Source organism: Aythya ferina (assembly GCF_964211825.1).
Source record: "Aythya ferina genome assembly, chromosome: 2".
NCBI lineage: Eukaryota > Metazoa > Chordata > Aves > Anseriformes > Anatidae > Aythya > Aythya ferina.
The window spans coordinates 24,939,328-24,961,057 of record NC_140297.1 but is presented as its reverse complement, the minus strand read 5'-3'; the positions used below and the strand labels follow the sequence as shown (position 1 = coordinate 24,961,057).

At 36.4% G+C, this 21,730-nt stretch overlaps 1 protein-coding gene across 3 annotated transcripts in view; it reads left to right on the top strand.

The window, feature by feature from the left end:
* Positions 1–21,730, top strand: part of PEX1 (peroxisomal biogenesis factor 1) — a 22,278-nt gene extending 548 nt beyond the window's left edge. Inside the window, exons 1-24 of one of the 3 annotated variants that reach the window (XM_084509560.1) lie at positions 28–159; positions 729–872; positions 1,820–1,903; positions 2,142–2,256; positions 2,346–3,118; positions 4,371–4,490; positions 5,902–6,025; positions 6,299–6,408; positions 7,407–7,507; positions 8,956–9,088; positions 9,804–9,900; positions 10,513–10,683; positions 11,167–11,321; positions 12,335–12,524; positions 12,676–12,845; positions 13,693–13,827; positions 14,350–14,414; positions 15,159–15,301; positions 15,378–15,481; positions 16,512–16,688; positions 18,190–18,420; positions 19,850–20,050; positions 20,343–20,473; positions 21,424–21,730. In XM_084509560.1, coding sequence (XP_084365686.1) covers positions 786–872; positions 1,820–1,903; positions 2,142–2,256; positions 2,346–3,118; positions 4,371–4,490; positions 5,902–6,025; positions 6,299–6,408; positions 7,407–7,507; positions 8,956–9,088; positions 9,804–9,900; positions 10,513–10,683; positions 11,167–11,321; positions 12,335–12,524; positions 12,676–12,845; positions 13,693–13,827; positions 14,350–14,414; positions 15,159–15,301; positions 15,378–15,481; positions 16,512–16,688; positions 18,190–18,420; positions 19,850–20,050; positions 20,343–20,473; positions 21,424–21,508 — 3,702 coding nt within the window. In that variant the 5' untranslated portion in view covers positions 28–159; positions 729–785 and the 3' untranslated portion in view covers positions 21,509–21,730. Of the gene's footprint in view, positions 1–27; positions 160–728; positions 873–1,819; positions 1,904–2,141; positions 2,257–2,345; positions 3,119–4,370; positions 4,491–5,901; positions 6,026–6,298; positions 6,409–7,406; positions 7,508–8,955; positions 9,089–9,803; positions 9,901–10,512; positions 10,684–11,166; positions 11,322–12,334; positions 12,525–12,675; positions 12,846–13,692; positions 13,828–14,349; positions 14,415–15,158; positions 15,302–15,377; positions 15,482–16,511; positions 16,689–18,189; positions 18,421–19,849; positions 20,051–20,342; positions 20,474–21,423 lie in introns of those variants that run through there. The other 2 variants (XM_084509559.1, XM_084509558.1) reach the window with 2 other exon arrangements.

Below are 21,730 nucleotides of genomic sequence, written 5' to 3'. Positions count from 1 at the left end.
AAGTGACTGGAGTTTGCCTCTTGAGCGCTGTCGTGCGCTGTGTGGTGTCGTTTGTGTCCCTTAGTGCTGTGGTTCTTACACCTGTGGCACGTTGCTCAGCATTCACATGGGAACCGGGATGGTGAATCCAGGCAGAATCATAATTCTCGGCGTTAGGGGGTATTCCGATATATGTTTCTTGGGGCTCTTCACTCAGAGTCCCAGCTGACAGAAGGGGATCTTACTCTTTAACTAACTTTTCACACGTGGAAATGCACACATGGCTGTGTGCATCTGTTATGCAACGAGCAGAAGTTAGGGATTAAGGGCTTGCCAGCAGGACAGACAGTCTGGAGAAAAAAAATAATCCCAAAGAACAGTGTTAAAAAAAAGAAAACCGGGGTGAATGTGGGGAGGGTGGGAGCAGCTCTGGTACAACATCCCTTGCAAGGTCACGCTCACCCTCCAGGGCCAAAAAGACATGGCACAGGGGAAAAATTGCCAAGATTGGGAAAATCCTGCCCTTTGGCATAGTAAAAGAGAGTCAGGGAAGGGCAGGTACATGTCGCAAGAAATCCAGCACATATGTTTGATTCCCTCCTGCTGCGTTTTCTGGATGTCTTACAGATTCTCCATCAACGGGGGGGGGGGGGGGGGGGGAAGGGTGTAACTGCTTTACAGTCTTGTAGCTTCACTCTGAACATAGTCACTTATGGCATTAATTTATCTTATTTCTCTAAAACTTATAGGGCCAGGCTGTGAAAATATCCTGCGGTCATCAACCTATATTTCTGAGCTGGCTGGAAATGAGGCATCGAGGTCACCAGACTGAAAACACTGCAGAGATTAACAGACATTTAGCGGAGAAACTTGGCATTGCAGATGGAGATCAGGTTTGAAATGCAATCTTTTTTTTTTTTTTTTTTTTGATAATAAGTATCTTGCAAGATACCTGAAAATGTAATAAGTTACAAATTAGCTATGAACTTATTTACATGTATTTAGCCAGTTACTGCATTTAAATCTTCTCAGAAGAAGAGATAACCATCCAGAAACACCTCTGCTGAAAAGATTTGCTTGTTAAATCGGTAACAATTACATACATTAAGGTAGGATATGTCAATGGATAGGTCCTCACAGACTTGCAGCCACTGTTTGCAGTGCCATTAATTGTAGGAAAACATAAAGTAATTAAACAAGTTAGGAATTATAAGAATATTTTGTCTGGAGTTCCTGTCATTTTTGAGTACTTACTGATAGCATATCTTGTCTGAATTGTCATCCCTGAATTTTCATCGGCTCTTATTTTTATCCCTGTTTTCCCTTTCACCATGTATCTTTGTGTCTTTTCTCTTTGAATGCATATTTAAATTTGCGTCCTATTTCTTGTGTGTTGAACGTCTTGCTCTGATTTATTCTTTTATCAGAGAGAAGCTGGAGAGATGCCCAGGAAGCACGCAAAGCTTTTTGTCAGGGGACCGTTAATATTTTTTATATTAATAAGGAGAAAGTTAAACATGAGTAGAAGACTATTACACAATAACACAGTGTTATTGTTTGGTATATTCACATATGCAAGTTCTCCTGTTGTAAATTTTATTCAGCGTAATAAAACAGTGGCTGAAAAGCAGTGCATTGTCTTACCCTGTTTACATTTTTTAGCATATTCTGTCTAGAAATGATGCAACTATTTGCAGAAATGTAAGACTTACTAGTTCAGTGGCAAGGTAACTTTTGTTCTAGTAATTAATAGTCTTCAACAGGAAAAAAGAATTGGCAACAGAAACCTAAGAACACTCAACTGTTGCCTGGAAATAATTACTTTTGTTACTTTTGCCAGGTATTCCTTGAACCCTGTTCCCATGTCTCCTCCTGTCAGCAAGTAGAAGTGGAACCACTCACAGCAGATGATTGGGAAATTCTGGTAATAAAGCCTTTCCTACTGTTCATGTCTTTTTCTTACATATAACAGAGACTGTAGACAGCATTTTTTTTGTTGTCATTCCCTACTCTTTTCTGCCCCTAAGGAAATACTAAATGTGGTTTGTTTTCATTGTACTTTATATTTCTAATGTTGTATTAGAAAGAGACATAGAGTTTTTATCTGCAAGCGTTCAAAATATACGAAGTGTTTAATTTATAATTATATCACATTTTCCCAGGAACTGCACGCTTCCTCTCTTGAAAGACATCTTCTTGACCAAATTCGAATAGTATTTCCAAAAGCCATCTTTCCTATATGGGTTGAACAGCACACTCACATTTACATCAAAATTGGTAAGCAGCACTGAATGCTGATGTGGTACTTTGAGTAAGCTGTTCTGCAAGAGTGGATGCATTCATTCATCTGTTCTGTTCATACTCAGGTACACTTATGCCAGCAGCCCCCTATGGGAGATTAGAACCGTGCACGGAACTTCTGATACGCCCCAAAACACGTGAACTTGAAGAGAACATCACCAGCATGCCTTTCACGGAGAGTGACGTCTTGCTCAAAAGCTTTGTGAAAAATAACATGGAGCAAGAAGAAACAGTAAAGGAGCCTCTAGCCAACCAACCTCACCTAAATCCAGGAGTCCCCGAACAGAGTAAGGCCGATGCAAATGTGACATTTGGCTCAAATGTTCTCCCAGATATGTGGAATTACATAGGGAGCATTTTCTCTCGTACACCTGAGCAGAAACAAAAGACTTTGTGTGATAAAGATGAAGTGAGCACCTTCAAAGACAAGCTGCTGAACTTAATTCACATGGATTCCATTTTTAGAGTATGTCAGTCCCAGCCTCCCAGCGTACAGAATGCATCAGCCACTCATGCATTTCTGAAATACAATGCCATTCATATTTTTCCATGGAATTTAGATTTTATTGATTTGGAGCCAAATGCCGTAGTATCTTACGGGAAAATTAATGAGCTGCTTTCCCCAAGACAGCGTCATCAAGAAGCAAAGCAAAATCTGCCAGTTGAAAAACAAAAACATTTGACTAGTCCACAAGACAAAAATAATTCCAATTCTAATAGCAGTCAAGCGTCCAGTGAGGGATCTGTTGTGCAGATCGTTTGGAACGGATTTGAAGACCTAAAGAGTGTCATAGAGTATGGCAACAGTGGGGAAACCCTACATGTTGGAAGAGTTTGGGTCAGTTTGAGCATGCTACCTTTTGGGATTTTTATTGGGTATCTTCTACTGGGTAACTGTGGAACTGGCTAGTTAGTGTATAGTTTGGGGATATGGGCTTTGTGTTAAGCTCTCAAATAGAGTACACTAGAATCAAATAATATCTTCTAGACCTATGCTTTACTAAGACAACTAATTCTGGGCTATGTTACCATTATCTTCTAAGATACACAATGTACTCAGGGTTTCTGCATCCTTAGCATTCTTGCACCAAACAGGGAAAATTCTTGAGCGTTCCTGGAGGTGCGTATTTTCTTCAAATTCTGTTGGCAGCCACTGTACTCATGACAACATGAAAGTATTTATTTACATACATTTAGTAATGCATAATGAGGTGGGTTGTTGTTTTTGTTTGTTTCTTTTTTTTCCATTTCGTATCACTTTAAAATATGCTTTGGCCTCGTGTGTCATCAAACTATAAAGTAATGGGATCATGTACCCTACTGGTAAATGATGTTAACAAATGCTTTTATATACTGTTAAAGCTTTTATTAAAATACTAAATTACTATCAAATAATTAGCTTTTATATAATTTAAACTATCTTAATCTTTATACAATATTTTGTAAGGTAGCCCAGTCCCAGTGCGCAGACACTGACATTTTGGTTCGTTCTGACAGAACTACAGCCTGCTTATATTCTTTTCTGGAAGCACGTACAGGATCAAGAAAAACAGATCAAATGCACTCCAAATAACTGTTTGACTATTTTGGCATATTACACTCCTTACCATTCGCTTATTTTCATTGAGACTGAGAGCAAAAGCTTGCAGTGGTATTTACCACTAAAACTTTTGAGACACACAGCAATTTTCCAAATGCCAGCAACTGTTAAGTCTTTCAAGTTTAATAAACATTTATGAGATGTTTTCAATTTGGAAATACGTTTAAAGTAACACAATATTTGAAAAGCAGTTTCCTTTTTAAATGGCAAACAAACTAGTACAACTTAAAGAAATTGGGTTTCTCTATCTGTACTACAGATGTGCTTAGCTCTGATCTGTATAATGGATTATTTATACCTACCTGCCCATGTACAATTAATTGTAATCAGCAAATGAAAGGGTTTTGTGTTGTTTTTTTTTTTTTTTTTCCTTTACTAAAACATTCTTGCAACACTTTAAGAATACTGATACCATACCATGTATGCAATGTTATAACTGTTCTATTGTCTGATAATTCCTTTTTCTTTGCTTTTATTTTAAATGTTTTAGATTCCAGATGCTCTGAGAACAAAGCTACGTATCGATATACATTCAACAGTCCGAATTAAGTCAGTTGAATCTGTTCCTAAAATTCCTGTATCTCTTAGGCTGCAACCCAGACAGAACTTAGTGAGTTGATATTCTTGGTCATGTATTTGTTCACATACTGGAAAAAAATAATATTGCTCTTGTCAAGGTTGTTTTGTTTTGTTTTAATGTTCATTTGTTTTTATTTGTTATAACAACAATAATCAAGAATAATTTGCATTTGCAGTACATAGTTCCAACCTAGCAAATTTAAGTGTATTTAAGCCTGTGAAAACAATAACAAAGAATCATAAATTTAAAGTGGAAATACCCATTTTTAATTCTTCTGGGAGAAGACATGCATTTGCTGTTCAAATCTTGCAGTGGCTAGTGAATTTCCTAAGAAAGAATTGCAGTAAAATCATTATAATTTTTAATGTGCTGTTTAGATTTTGATCTCCTTCTAATGCTAATTATTTTCCTAATGCTAAAGATTTATTTTTCTAGGGTTACATATTTAAATCTCTCTTGTGTGTCTACTGAGTGAGCATCTGTGACAGTAGAAACATACTTAGCACCATTTTCATGCTCTGTCAGATGTAGCTCTGGAATGAAAAATGCTTCAAAATGTACCATATGCTTGTTTCTCCATGATACTGGCCTGATTGCCATGTTAGCTGTTCCTCAAAACCTCAAATATGGCATTTTCCATCATAGCAGACCTTATGCATGGTTTATTCTTCATTCGCGGTAGTATTTTTTGTTTCCTACCTACAGAGGAAGAGTTGAACCGCATTTTTTAAAGATACATGTTGGAATTAAAATAAGCATTCTTTCAATAATTTGCTAAAATCACACCAAGTATTTGTGTGTGTTTCTATATGTTTTAAATATGTTTTCTATATGTTTTAAATACAGTGCCCTCCCCTCCACAGGAGTTATGCTTCTGTGACTCAGCTGAGATTCACATTCAATTTCTTTTCCTATTCCATTTACCTAGGTGATCTAGGGTCAGTCATGTGGTCTCTTTGGTTGCTTTTTGGAATTTGTTGTTGCTGTCCCCATCAAGATGAGCCCAGGGTTGTCTGTATAGGAAGCAGGGTGTACAAGAAAGAGAGGGGTGCAGTGAGCAGCCAAGATAAGTCACAGGTCAATATTGGTGCATAGCTTAGGTGCCCTTTCAAGCCTGGAAACTGAGTAGTGCTTTTTGATCTTGCAATACAAGACAAGTAAAACGAGACTTAAAAACTCTTTGCCTCACATCAGTGTTTCAAAGATAAAATCTTTCAAGGTGGCTGAAGAGTCAGCTGTTGCTCTAAGAAGGGCTAGGCAGGTACTTTCTGTAGAGCAGGTCATAGACATGGTGGTTGTTGGCAAAATGTTATTTTCCAAATAAATAAAACTGTTCATGTTCTTCTTCCATATCTCTACTACCATAAGAAAAACAAATAGTCTTACTTACTAACATCTTGTTTTGTTGTATTTCTCTTTTTCTCTACGTATTCTTATGTAGCATAAGGATATACACGAAGATGATGTTAAATATGCTTTTAGTTCTTGGCTACAGGATTCTGCTACTGATGATCTTCCCTGGATAATGACTAACACAGACTGTATACACCTGCACGTTAAAGAAGGTAAGGTTAATACTGTCTCCAGCTTTAGCTGTCTTAACCATCAATTATGGATTTTGCTTGGGCAATGCCTTTAATCTCTGTGTATACACCATTTAATGTAACAGTTATCTCTTTAAACTGTAAGCATTAATTACACTTTAATAACAATTATCCTTTTCTTTCATTTTGGATTGTACTGTAGTATTTCAAAATATATTAATGTTTTGTTTTCTCTTGTGAGGGATAAAAGCTAAATTTGTTTGGAATTTTAGTAGCTGTTCCTTGTTTTCACAGGAATGGAGGAGTTTGCCCTTAGTGTAGTGCATCCTACTCACATGGAAGAAAATAAGTCTGAGAATGTTTTTATGCTGAGTCCCAGTTTGCTGCAAAAGACTAACATACAAGTAAATATCACATAGTATCAGGTACCAAGTAATTTAAATTGTTACATTTGGTTACAAATAAATTATATGTATCATATGTTGTTTTCCCTTTTTAAATAAATGTCAGTCTGTTCTAAATTGTATCTGCATTTTTTACATGTTACTTCTTAGCCTGAGGCGTTGGTGAGACATTTTAGACTTGCTCAGAAAATGAAATATTTACTTAATATTAGGATGACTGTTTCCACTGGAAATTCTGGTTGAGCAAATGCCCATAACTTCAGGATTAAGAGTATAGTTGTGCGAATTTTTTTTTTTTCATTTTTAAACTGACAAATTTTAGCAGAGACTTAAAGGTCCCATTTGGCTGTTCAGAGTATAATTTTTCTGCAAAACTTAGAATCCCTGTTCAACAAAAGTAAAATGGGCTTTATTTATATTGGTAGTAGAGAAGTAGAAGACTTCTACAAATCATACTGGTGACTAGTATTAAGATGAAAGGACGATGTATATTTCTTAATAGCACTGTGAGGTTTAAGCATCTTCCAGCCTGTGCCTATCTGTGAACTTCTCTATTAGCCCTGTTTGCCAGTTCAGCTTCTCATACTGGGTACCTGAATAAACAGGTTGAAAAATATGTTTGGATTATTAATAGAAATAAAAATAAAAAGCCAAGTGTTTTGCCAGGCTGCTTTTCACCTAGATCAATTTCCTTGTATGATTTTACTGTCTTGCCTCACAACTGCTTGTGCCAGCATAACAAGGAAGGTACAGCAGAAGAATCAAAGTTGCAGCTGTATGATGATGAGCTGCACAGTCTGGGATAAAGTGCACTTAGCCTAACATCTAATTGCAGCTTGTTACATCATTGTAAACACTGAACTGTATTGTGGAAATAGTTACATGTATGCCATTTCACCAATGCATCTTTCTTTCAGGCAAAATTACACAGAATCCAAAAAAGGCTAGTCAATTGTATACCCTTCTGTGTAAAGCATTAACATTTTCCTTTATTGTAGGTTCTTTTACATCCTCTAACTAGAACAGCTGATGATGACAGCCAGCCGCCTATGCGCGATACAGACAGGAGCCTTCCATACCGCAAACTAGACCATTTAGGGTGAGATGTTTTCATAGTAGAAAATGTGTGATTGAATGGGAATTAAAGAAAAAAGAATATTGGTGAAAATGCACTTTTTTTTTTTTTTTTGAAAAGTAAACCAGATCTTAAAAAAACACCACTGCATCTTTTGGTATTTTGGCTTGTGTCAGGCTCAGCCCATATTCTTGTTTGTATAGATGTTTAATTTTGTCCTCTGCGCAGTCTTATTGAAGTGAATGGAAACTTTGTGTGACTTAAACTTATGTGCTGAATAGGTCACCATGTCTGGCAATTGGATAGGCCTCTGCGTAGCATTAAGGAACACTGGAGTTGTTGGAGATTACTTTTTAATCTGGGGTTTCCAAAGGCAGCCAGATTTACCATGTTGCAGTCTGTCTGTCAATCTGCTTCCCACAGTAACTTAAACCTATTTACATGTTTAACCAGAGTTAAGAGATGGGTATGGGTCTCAAAGAATTTAGTTCCTACACGTTTTATCTGAATTGACAGCTGTGGAGAAGAATTCAAAGCAGTAGCTCCACTGGTAAAAAAATGTAATGTAAGCTCAACAGCTAGTTGGTTAACCTGCTTGGGGGTTTAGGTACAGTTTGGAACTAGCCCTAGGACACACTGGCTCTTTCACAGCTAGTAACTAAGTGATGTGTAAAGCTGTTGTAATTAGTACAAGGGAAGACAGTGGTACTGTGTAGTAAGTGAGGTAGGAACAGAGCAGAGGAGACATGAGAGACTTGGAGTATTGCAGTAATATGCTATTGGCATTGTAACAGGCAACGGAGGGCTGGCAAAAAGGGGCCAGTATGGCAGGGATACAATGTGGTAGGTTAGGGATATTAGAAACCAGGCTTCATTTGTTCATTTCATTTTTCATGGTGCAACATTTTGGTTAAAGTTGAAATACAAAGCTTAGAGCCTTGCTGTTTGTGGACCTGAAAGGTGCATACCTGAAAGGTGTGTCAAAAGTCACAAAGATTTAGGACAGGTAAAGGGCAAAGATCTCTTCCAATGAGCTGTGTACTCCTTTATTTCTGAGAAAGTGGAGTTCTTTGCCTCAGGTGTGCTCCATGTTTTACTATTTTGTTACATTCCTTGGTAAATTGTTACTCAGACACTCAAATAGACAAAGCCCCAGAAGCTGATGTCAGCTCTGTTGTCTGAGACCTACCTGCTGCTGGGGTGGCATAGGATGAGCAGGTAACAGTTGCACAACAGGGATGTTCTGCAATGTCTGTTTGTGCCCTCTGTGTTGCCCCTCCAAAATAAAAGTACTTACGTAAAAAGAATTTAAAAAAAAAATCTTCACACTAAATTCTCTTCATCTTTTTGTTGAAAATGTGAAGTGCTTCACATTGCCAACGTTGTAACTTCACTGTACTGCTAGTTATTAATATTTACATCATGTGCACTGATGCTACCCTAGGACATTTAATTTTTTCTTTGCCATGCAGGGGAGTGGACAAATTAGGAGCATCTTCCTTTGAACACATAAGCCACAGCCTTTTGGGTCGTCCTTTATCTCAAAAATTGGCTGGTATTGCTGTGGGACTGCGAAGTGGAGGGGTACTAATCACAGGAGGGAAGGTATGCACTTTACTACTCTCTACTTGCAAACCCTCCCAGAAAGTTTTCCACAGTTACAAAACTTTTCAGTAGTTTTCTTTGGTACCATGCAAACTGAAATAATTAAAGAATAAGCCGAAAAATGAGCAGTCAGCTGAACAGAATTAACATAATAAAAAATTATATATAGAGAGAGAAATACATTCATGAAATATAAATGTATATATAATATAACATAATAAAGTAAAACGTTAAATATTGCTAGCAATGCAATTCCAGTCTATTCCCATAGGTCATTAATATGCTTTGTGTTTATGGTATAATAGACACTTTCTGTCTCTTAAATATGAATGAAGGTAAGAATACAGTATTTTCTCTTATAAACATAAAATGACAGTGTAGTTGATATTTTTTAAGTTTCCTGTTGCCTCTTTCAGTGATCCATTTCACATCATACCCCATAACAATAGATGCCTTAACGTTGAACTTGGTGGAATCAGAATGCTGTCTGTAGTGGAGACATCCACCCTAAATTTGGCTCATACTTGTTTCAGTCCATGGCTTTGGTCTCTACCAAGCGATGCAGAGACAGAATAGCTATATACTTCTGGTGAGGATTAAAACTAAGGTGCGCCTAGCCTTCCCGGCTTAACTTGTGTATGCTTTGATAAAAACTCCAGAAAAATAAAAGGAAATAGTTGTGTAACTTTATGTTGGCTCACATTTAATTTTGCAGGGAAGTGGGAAGTCAACACTAGCAAAGGCCATCTGCAAAGAAGCATTTGATAGACTGGATGCTCATGTAGAAGTAATTGATTGCAAAGCTTTAAGAGGTATGAAAATAAGTGTTTCATTCTCAAATGTGCTGCATGATGAAGAACCATAATTATGAAGTTACCATATTTAGTCTGTCTTATCTTTCATTTTGGAAGGAAATGTGATTCCCCACTATGAGATTCTTTAAATTAAACAGTCTAATGAAAGCGTAACTGCCTTAAGCTTATTTTGCACTTACCGGTTTCTGTTCCTTCTACCACCACCAAATTCAAACAGTGATTCCTTGTTTATTTCTAATTGTTGTAACAGAGGAAGAAGTTGCAAGTTGAACCGTGTGTTTTTTCAGCTGTGCTAGCTGGAACAGATGTTATGTTAAACATCCTAAATGTTAAGGAATTCCTGTGTTACTCAGTGGAAGAATGACATGAGCACCAAAGAAGAATTAAACAAACAAGCAGCTGAAGCCAGATTTATGCTGGCACGTGTACTACTCTAATGTTTGTTAGCAGACTCTGCAGACTCTGGCTTAAACTAGATATCTGATTTGTAGGAGTGCAGTTAAGTTAGCTGAACCCAAACCATTGGAGTATTACCTGAGCAAGCTGTAAGTCAATCTGTTTTTTTTTCCCCTGATATGTTTTGTCATAAAAACTGTATTTGTGTTTTAGGAAAAAGATTAGGAAGCATAAGGAAAAATGTGGAAGAAGCTTTTTTAGAAGCATCGTGGAGACAACCATCCATCCTTTTAATGGATGATCTTGATCACATTGTTGGAGTACCTTCCACACCAGAGCATGAGAACACCCCTGAAACGATTCAAAGCAATAGACTTGCGTATGGTAAGACTGTATTACCTGTGTCTGGATAAAAACATAATGCAGCTTAGAATTTCTGACACCTGAATTGTACTGTCCTAACTAGACACTTGTCTGTATCATTATTGCCTCTGGACCATGAGGTATGTTTGTAGAGCAGAGTTCATAGCACAGAAAAATCATGTTTAATTTCCTGTGGTAGATATCATCAGTTACTTTGCAAATATAGTTTTTAAATTGCACTTCCAATGACATTTTAGTAACGGAAAGTACAGTCCTAGAAAAAAATTACATTGTCCAGCTGTTTTGTTGTTGTTATTTTAGTTTTTGTTGGTTTTTTTTTTTTTTAATTATTATTAAAGAAAGGCCTTTATATATGGGGATAAAGTAAATATTCATTTGTTACGTTTTGTATGTGTTAATGCTACTACAGTAGAAATGTGTATTACCAAATACAGAATCTTTCTGTTATTTTGCAATTCATGGAGCAATATGTTATCTGTTTAGTTTTGAAAGATCTGATAAAAGAAGTTATTTCCATGGGGAGTTTGATTGCATTCATTGCTACAAGTCAGTCTGAACATGCCCTACATCCTTCCCTGGTTTCAGCTCAAGGCACACATATATTTCAGTGCTTCCAATGTATCCAGTCTCCAGATCAGGTAAATTCAGGTATTTATTATTTTGGTTAATTTGCTCCCTCTAAATGTATGTCCCCTTCTTACCTGTAAAGGCATTTTAGAGGAACAGCTTTGAAAAACACGTGAATCAGTAGAGTTAGGTAAATGAGACTAAACTGAAGTGTGTGTTTTTTCACTGCTCAGAGGAGTAAGTATATCCCTAAATGTTAATTAATTGAATTAAATGTTAAAATGTTATTAAAACTAAATATTACTTTTATGGGAAGGTTTGGGGTTATTTTTCAACATTAATTACATCCCTTTACTTTTAAATGTAGTCTTTTTTGGAACAGTGAAAAGGAAAGAATAAACAGTATAACATAATTGCAGGAGAAAGTAGACTATTTTACCTGTGCACATATATCCTAATGACATGAAATAGTCATGGCAACTCATTGGTATTTAGCACAAGTAGTTCCTGCCTGCTTGTCTTCTCTCGCAGACAAGCAAATAAAAGCTATTGAGGAAGCAGTTCTGCATTATATACAATGTAGGTTTCTCCCACTTCTTGCAGGTCTGCTTTTTTTACTAGTACATGAATAATGATGATGTGTCAGTGGAAAAGTCAAGATCTTAAAAGATACCAAATTATCAGATGTATTTTATTTAATGCAATAGTTTTCACTTTCAATATATTCTGCATGTATCAGCACAAAGGGAAAGATTGTTGTTTTCCTGTGAAACAGAAACAATGGGTGTAGGAAAACAGTAGAATCTGAGGGGACAGGGTGTTGTTTCATTATTTTTGTTAGATTTAAGATAACTGCCAGGGTAAACATTTGAAGTCATACAACTGGTGATTTTATTGAAGTTCAGCTGAAGAATTGACTTTTGTTCGTATTCATGCCTGTTCAGATTTTGTTATTTGAAGATTTGGTGATATCTAAAATGGTGAAGGAAATTTTAGTAACTCATATGTAATTGCTTTCTGAACATCTGAAATCCACATAAACAGGAAACTGAATATGCACTTGTTGTACAATTCTATTTTTCAGAAGCAAAGATGTGAAATGCTGTGTTCCATAATAAAAAATAAACTGAATTCTGATATCAAGAAGTTCTCTGATCTTGACCTCCAATATATTGCGAAGGAAACAGAAGGCTTTGTTGCTAGAGATTTTACTGTGTTGGTTGACCGTGCCATTCATGCCTGTATTTCTAACCCGAGTGCATTTCAAAATGATGGTATGTTCATAAAATCTAGATTTCGTAGTCTAACTTCTGTTATCCAGAACCTTTGAATAACACCCAGATAAAACACCAGATTTTGTTTCATGTTTAAAATGTATTTATTTTTTACTTATAGTGAGGATTTTTTTTTCATTTTTCTGTAAAGCAGAAGTGAATCTCTCAACTGTGGATTTTCAGAAAGCCTTAAAAGATTTTACTCCATTAGCTCTGAGAAATGTCAACCTTCATAAGCCTAAAGACATTGGCTGGGACAGGATTGGCGGCTTAAAAGATGTGAAGCAAATACTTGTGGATACCATCATGTTACCTGCAAAGGTATGCAGTTCTTTTAAATCAGTTACTTGAATTTTATACATACTGTTAGTAGAATAAGAATTATTTTTAAGGTAAAATGCAGTATTTGACAGAAAGAAGGCAGGTATGATTTTAAGCTACTTTTGTAGCTTCCCACTCTTCAGCTGTCTTCAGTTACTGGAAAACTCTCACCTTCCCCTTCCCTCTCCCAAATACAATAGGCAATGGCTTGTGCTTTTCTCCACATGTTCTGGAGTCTTGCAGTATTACGTCCCCTGCCTGACATATTCCTAGCATCTTCTTTTGTTACACACTTCTTTACAGGGACTTGTGATAAGGTTCTCTGAAAATAACATTTCCAACTGTCTTCTTCAATGCTTTTGCTAGAGGAGTGCTGTCCTAGGTGAATGGCAGTCCATCAATTTTCCCTTTTAATTTGGCTTTTCTGCCTTGTTTAAAGTTTCCAACACTGTGATGAGCCATTCATTTCCGTCTTCAGAAAAATGACTGAACATTTTTTCTTACACTGGACAGAATCTTTTTGTCGTATACTTTATATAATTTGATCATATCAGTCAGTGATCAAAAGAGGAATTTTAAAGTGCTAGTATGGATGTTTTAAAACTGATAAATCCCTATTACGTCCTGTTTCTTCTTGGTAGAAGATGTCACTACTTGTAATTAAGAAACCTAGGAACCCACTTCAGCCCCATGTAAACTACCAACAGACAAAATGAGCTATTTTGATAATAAAGTGGATAAAAGAAATTAAAATTATTTTTGAACAAAAATCCACATTCATGAGATTTCAGTATGCTACAGAAAAATTGCTTATTTTAGAACGTGTCTTGTTGACATTCTTTTCCAGTATCCTGAATTATTTGCAAACCTGCCCATACGACAGAGATCAGGAGTCTTGCTATATGGAGCACCTGGAACAGGAAAAACACTGTTAGCAGGAGCAGTTGCTCGAGAGAGTGGAATGAATTTCATAAGCGTCAAGGTAACAAGATTTTTAAGATTGATTAATTTTATTAACTGAATGAAGTAGCTCAACATAATTATGAGTATGTGGTTGTGAAGGCAAAATAAGAAGCTTCTTTAAAATACTGAATGTCTCTGGATATCCAAGCATCTGTCTGACTTTCTGGAGCCTCACAGTTCTATGACTGAGATTTTCTTGGTATAATTTTTCTTTAGGAAGAATAATAAAATTAAACTAGATATTCTTAATTTATTTACTTTTTTTTTTTTTTAATAAAAAGACCCTGGATTCCACTCGACAATAAAGTTTGGCAATTCATTTTAATTATTTTCTAAATGCAGTGTAAATGGTTACCTTGTGATGCTCTAACGTGTTTTGTTATAGTAGAAAGATTGAAATAACTGCTTAAGAACAAATTGGAGTGCTGCCATTCTCTTCGTTAAAATAAAATTCACTCCAATATATTAAACTTGTGGTGATGTTAAATTACACATTAAAACTAAGAAACATATCATGAATATTCTTTACTGTTTTTTTTAGGGACCAGAGCTACTCAGCAAATACATTGGAGCAAGTGAGCAAGCAGTTCGAGATATCTTTAACAGGTTGGCTTTGTAAAGATTTGTGATCTTATCAATAGATTTTATTCGTTGAAGCTCCATGAAATAATTTTGTTCTTGGAGAGTTATGGTGTCAAATCACAAAAGTATCAGAAATAAACAATTGTGTCAAACAAGATGGTCATGTTGAGTTTGCCAAGACCATTTTTAAGAACTTTTTTTATGAACAGATCAAGGGTGCACTTTTGAAGCTGATTTCCCATTTTTCTACACTTTGAGTGCTTTGGTTCACATCACAGATTTGTTGTGGAAAATAGGTGCTGAATTCCTTTCAGATATGTCCAGGACATAGACTAGTGTACTCCAACTAGAAATGAACATTCAGTAAACAGAATCAGACTTGACTTGGTATTGAGGTCCACAGTGCCAGCGATTTTTTTTTGTACAAATCTGTCGTTATTGAACCTCACTGCTTACTAATGTAAAAATGAAGAAGGGAAGGAAAAAAAATGTATCCTTCATGTCCTTTGCTTCTTGGGTAGTTTACGATGTAGAGGCAGATATGTATAAACCAAGATGTCATCTGAAGTGACTGGGTTAAAGCTTTCATGAGCTTTCATTAACAAAGTTGAGTACTTAAGAAAGGAAAAAGTGAGTACAAGGTAAGTCATAAAAATGAGCCACAATTGCATAGAAATCCGATTCTTAAGAATCTCTAACTTCTGTGGGAAACAGGTTTTCTGTTCTCTGGTTACATTTAACTGGCTTTTTTGTTTGTTTGTTTTTAAGAGCTCAGGCAGCCAAGCCTTGCATTGTTTTCTTCGACGAGTTTGATTCTATTGCTCCTCGCCGAGGTCATGACAACACTGGAGTTACAGACCGGGTGGTTAACCAACTGTTGACTCAGTTAGATGGTGTGGAAGGCCTACAAGGTAGTAATTCATCTCTGTGACCCTTACGCATACGTTTAGCAGGTGTTAATGATATTTTTTCTACACTTTCCTAAAGGAGTTTACGTCCTAGCTGCTACTAGTCGCCCAGATTTGATTGACCCTGCTTTGTTAAGGCCAGGTCGACTGGATAAATGCCTGTACTGTCCACCTCCTGATCAGGTGAGAAAACAAAATGTTTTACATGAGAGGCAGGGGAAAAAATCAAACTACTGGTCTTTATTCTGCTTTTCTTTACTCTTTATTTGTGGCATTTCCTATCTGGCCTAAGTAGAGTTGCTTGCACAGCTCAAGTTATATATACAAATTCATTGCTTTTTAGTGCCAGTGCGTTAGTATAAAACTGGGAAAAGACTGTTTACCACTGTCTTAAGGATCAAATCGTATTCCAGCAGATGTAACTGATTCAAAAAAATAATAATTAAAAAATATTTTTAACAGGAAACTAGTCTGCAGAAAGTAATTGGCAGTAGGGGAGTGTTTATCATCTTCTGCATCTTCCTATGAATTACAAATCCAATGGATCTGCTGTTTGCTTGAAGTGATGAACCACAGGCATTCACAACCCAACCCTTGATTATCTGAAGTTTTCAGAGCAGTTTTGTTCTGAATCCAGACAATTCTACCATTCTTTACCCACAGTTAATTTGAATGTTCAAGTTCTTTTGAAGACAGATACGTCACTGGCCAGGAAGGGAATGATTCTCACTGATTATAGAGGGTTTTGGATCAGGCCTTTAAGGCTTTATGACGTGTATCTTTGATTCCCCATCTTATCTTAAAAATTAGTGCTGTTCATTTTCAGATTAGTTGGAAAGTTTAACAAATTCCACATCATTTCATTCTATAAAGGTACATGAAGAAAATGTTCCTTCACACTAAGATCCTAGATGGGTAGTACTAGTTGGGTATTTAGAGAGTGTATTTCTCTACACACTGTATGTTTGGTGCAGTTTCTCTTAGACTTGTCAGGGAAATGTAACAAAATTTATGCCTATATTTTAAAGATTGTTTACTACACAGTATGTCCAATATGTGTTATCATTAGGGTAGTATTATCTTTAAAAAAAGGTAATTCCTTTCATAGATGGGAATGTGTTTGTAACAGGGCCGAAGCACTATTTAGAAGTCAGGAGAAGGAAAATATCAGGTTGCTTTACTGACAGTATTTTTTTTTCCTCCCTTCTTACAGAGTTCACGCTGTGAAATCTTAAAAGCTCTCAGTCATTCTCTCTCCTTGGCAAGCGATGTGGACTTTGAGTATTTGGCAGCAAAAACAGATCAGTTCACAGGAGCTGACCTAAAAGCTTTATTATACAATGCCCAGTTAGAGGCAATACATAATAGTTTAGGCTCAGGTTTAACACAGGTAAATAATACTGATATAAAAATGTCTCTTTTTATTTTGATGTTGATATGTTTGAAAGAGTTAATTTTTATCCTTTATTTTTAAGCAATTTTTTTTAATAATATTTAGTTTTCCTGTATCCCGGTACAAAGGATTAAAATCTTAATGTTTACAGTATCATGTGAGAATAATGTAACAAATTAGTTTAAATGCTTTTTAAAGACAAGATTTGCTAATTTTATGACAAATGTTTAATATTAAAATTTATTTTAGCAAAATCTGTTCTGACAAATTGAGTGTGATCTGAGGTTAGGGGAGAAGTGGCAAGAGGGTAGTGATGAAGGGGCTTCCTCTGTCTTGCATTCCAGGCACCAGCTAACACCCATGTTTCCGAGGTACAGGATTCCACCCTTAGTTTTTATCCCTCATGTGACTGACAGGCCTCTTTCCTCTTTTAGCTTCCACTCAGCCACCTGCCCTCACATTTTTAATTCCTGTCTTGTGGTTCTGGCTGGGAAGGGGCAGGCATGGCTTCCCCTACTTGAAAATCAAAGGAAAGTGTTGGGTTAGGGTCATGAAAGCAAGGAGAACTCTCAGGCTCTTTTAGCATCAGATTTACCAGGCGATGGGGCTCTGAGTATCCAGCTGTTAGTGTTTGGAGGGATCTCCAGCATACCTTCCATAACAATCCCTTCGCTGTAGCATCATCATGAGGAGAATCTGAAATTAAGAGATGAGGATAGAACAGTAAAAGTAGGACAGCCCTCCCCAGGCAGAGAGTCCTTACACTGCTCTCAGTTTTGCTGTTCCTTCGTATGGCTATTTCTAAACACTGCTGCTGACCTAAGTGGTTGTAGGCATACCTGATGATGATCATTATGAGGAGGCTGTTGTCTAAAGTAATAGTCTCCAGAGTGGCACGTGCAAGAAAATGCACTGATGTGTAGGGGAAAAAATATTAGAACTTAAACAGTACATGTGTATAATATACAAATAAATATGCATATATTGGGTGAGATGCTTAGACATTTTTTTATTGATAGGGATGCACAATCAAAGAGTTTTGCAGACACCAGTGTACAGCATCAATTGCAATTTCTGTATCAACATTTAAAATGTGTTGACCGTGACTGAAGATGAGTGAGTAGAGCAATTAGGCACTGTAAAAGTAGACTCACCGCAGTCTCCCAGACCACTTTGCACAAGATAATAAGTTGCTTGGAGGGTCAAGCCAGAAATTTCCTAGCACTTGCTCTTACTGAGTGGGTGAGACAGATCATAGCAAATAAATAAAACCTTAAGATTATTTCCTCTACATATTGTTCTGCCACAAAGATGGAAAGTTCTGCTTAAAGGCATTGGATTTTCTTAGCAAAACATTTGGAATTGTACTCCCAGAGAAGGATGGATTGCTAGAAATAAATGCAAATCAATACTTTCATTTGGACTATACATTAAATATTTTAATGTATTTCAGCTTGCAATTAGTTGTGAGTTAACACTTCTGTTTTTTTTGTCACAGGATTTTGGTTCTAGTTCTGATAGTGACTTCAGCCTGTCTTCCATGGTTTTTCTGAACCACAGCAGTGGCTCAGATGACTCAGCAGTAGATGGAGAAGCAGTGCTAGAGCAATCTCTAATTTCTTTAGACATGTCCGAGTTGCTTCCTGAAGATCCAAGGTCCAACATGTATCGTCTTTATTTTGGAAGCTCTTATGAGTCAGAACTAGGAAATGGAACTCCTTCAGAACTGGTAAATTACTTTCTCAATATTTTGAATTCTCTAAATATTATCAGTTATGAAGCAGAAAAACTGAACCAGGCAAATGGTAGGGTTTTATAAACACAATTATGTCTGCTTTGTCCTTGAAACTGTCTTCATCCAACACCTTGTGGTCCAGAGTGGAAACCAAGATGGATGCCATCTGACAAAATACAATATGGACTTCTCTACAACTTTTGAGCACTCTTGAATCGAAACCCCAAAATACCACTTAACGCTTTATAATCAGGCAAACTGATTCATACTAGGTCTTACTGTATGATCTAAGGGCTTGTTACCTTCCAAAGTTTATTACCAAAACAGTTGTTTATTTTTCTTTTTCTTTAACTGAAAAAATAAAAAAAAAAGTTTTATCACTAAAAGATCACCATCTAGCTCTCATATTCATAAAAATCAACAACTTTTTCAGTTTCTGGTAGACCATTTATTAATGGAATAATCTGACCACAAGATTGCATAAATAACAGGAGAAAATCTTAGCTTCCATTGTTGCTCTTAAGAATGGAACTCTTACTGCAGTGGACAAACCAGCACATTCTGTGGCTAGCTTGGAGGTAGGGTGCTGCTTAGGGGCAGAAGGCTAGTTGGTCTCACTTGGCTGCCAGGTAAGCAAAGCCGAATACACTCTCTCCAAGCTCCTTATATTGAAGAAATGATTTCAGAGTTTGCATGTGATCCATTCATTTTGAGAATCTGTTGTAGAAATGTAATTACAGGTAGTTATCAAAGGTATCTTGGTTTCAAAGGAATCTTGGTTTCAAAACTGTATGGCATTGATTCCTAAAGCCAAAAGTAGCTGCTTTTGACACTGGCGAAGTAATTACTGACTGCTAAGTCTTGTGAGGTGCTTTTGTATTTGTTGCCTTGCCGTATAGATGACAGTGTTCCAGTAGTGTATCTTTAGAGACTCACATTTTCCTTTAACTGTGGAAATTCTTCAGTGGGGCTACAATGACTTCAGTCTCTTAAAACTGTTGAACTTGAAAGTTGCATGTTTTATCCAGTGCACAGAAAATTTGGAGGTGATAAATATTTAAATTATGAGCCATTCCAAAGCTAACTGCATAAACTCTCCCAGATTTCAGAACCACTGATATTCATACATAAATAAAACAATGGGTTTAGTAGACCTTGATTCTTTTTGACATAGGCCATTGCAAAATTATATGGATGTTTTCCAAAGATGAAGCAGTTTATTTTCCCAAAATATCTTGGCAAATTAACCTGAAACTTTCTGTGCAAAAAGTTGCGTGTGATGCGTTTTTAAGATAAAGTTTTTGCTGGTGTAAGCAAGCTTATACTGAATTAAACTGGCTGGAAAATGAGCTAAATCTTAATGGCTGAGTTGCTCTTTTAAGTCCGTAATGAGTTAATGTGTTTCTCCTTGTGATCAATTTAGAGCTCTTTGTGTTTGTCTGGACCAAACTCCATAAGTCACGATTTTACCAGCATGTCTCAGAGAGACGCAGCATCATCACAGCTGTCAATGCTTAGAACAACCTCTCAAGATGACTCCCTGGAAAATAATCAAGAGCAGCAAACAGAGCACCTGAGGACAGAAATCAATGCTATCAAAGCCAATTACAGAAGCAAGAATGGAGTATGGCAGTTTTGTTTATTATTTAGGCTTAACACACTTTTTCCCAATGTTTCTTGGTATTCTAATAAATAGTTTCTGCAATAGTAGTAAATATAATGTAACAAAAATAGCAAAGGTAAATGATACCTAGCTTGAGGAAAACAAGCCAGATTTGTGTTATTAATATAGGGGGGAAATCAGTGATTTTATCTATAATATGTATTGAGGTGGTTCCAGAGTTACTGATATTCATGGCATTAGGTATTTGATCTTTGGTAATTTCTCCTTGTTTACTCCTGGCTCTGTTTTCAAGGAGGATGGCACCTTTAATCAGTCCATGCTTGCCAAGAACACTTTGATTATTACTCAGTCCCATCTGATGACCGCACTTGAGGGTATAAGACCATCCATTAGCCAAGATGACTGGAAGAACTTTACTGAACTGTAAGTACTTTTTTTGTGTGTGTGTGTGAATTTATTTTTTTAATTGTGAATTCAGTGGAGATTTGGTGTTCTCATATTTCTTATACATCAGAAACACAATAGTTATTTAATGTGGGGAATGGCAGAAGAGTTGAGTGGTTTCTGACAGCATTTTTTCAGAAATCCAGAAGTTACACATTGGGAAGGGGAAATTCTTTTACCAGTGCACTGTATTTTTGTTTGTTTTCATTAATGTAGGACCTAGAAATTCTAATCACAGACCAGAAAAATCCTGTATTATGTTAAGAGCTATACCAGTACAAGAAGATTCTGATTTTGTAAGACTTAAAGCCAGGTCCCATCAAGTAAGAGTCCAGCATATTTTCAAATTTCTGGCACTTGACTCAGTTGTGGCCTCTGTTAGCTACAGTATTCAGGAAGAGGTATTTTGGTTTTGAGTCCTAGGCACGTGTGTTCCCAAAGAAAAATTAATAATCTGCAGAGGAGTAGATATAGTGAGAATGAAAATGTATCATCTGAGACTAGAAAATGAGTAGAGTGAATAAGTTGGAAGGTGGCATCAGGATGTTCTGTGATGAATGTGGAAATTAAGGCACATTCTACCTCAGCTGATACATAGATAAGCAGATCTTACAGCATGAGAAAGAGAGAAGGAAAGAAGGAGAATGAGGGATGCTCCCTAGGATCCAGTCCACTTATGTTCCTCACCCCTGTGAGTCCTACACCCTCATATCCCCCCAAAAATAAAAATAAAAGCAGAGGAGAAAGCTTTCCAAGTCAGATTAGTGGTTGAAAATTCTAGTCTTGTAGATCTGAGATGTGTGTTCGTCATACCAGTGAAAATATAAATAAACATCTTTAGTGCTGTTTTGCATCAATGTGCATCTGAAGAGGCATATGCAAACAAAATAATATCAGACTAATATGCTACTATCTTTTTCTGTTTCAAGGTACGAGAATTTTCAGAATCCCAAGAAGAAGAAAGGACAAGTTGGCTTAACATACAGACCGGGACAAAAAATGACTCTAGCTTAGTAACTTTTAATGTGCTTGTAATTACTAAATTGTAAATGGAAATGACAAATGTGAGCCTGATATTTAAATGATTACATCAGATTATTTATATTCATATGGATTTATTAATGCAGCAATTGAAGAAAAATTTATTTTCAGTTTACAGGCTGCAAAATTATTTCACATTTTATTTTGAAGAAAAATTGTCTTCCTGCAGATTAATATTAAATTTTTGAGAGAGCA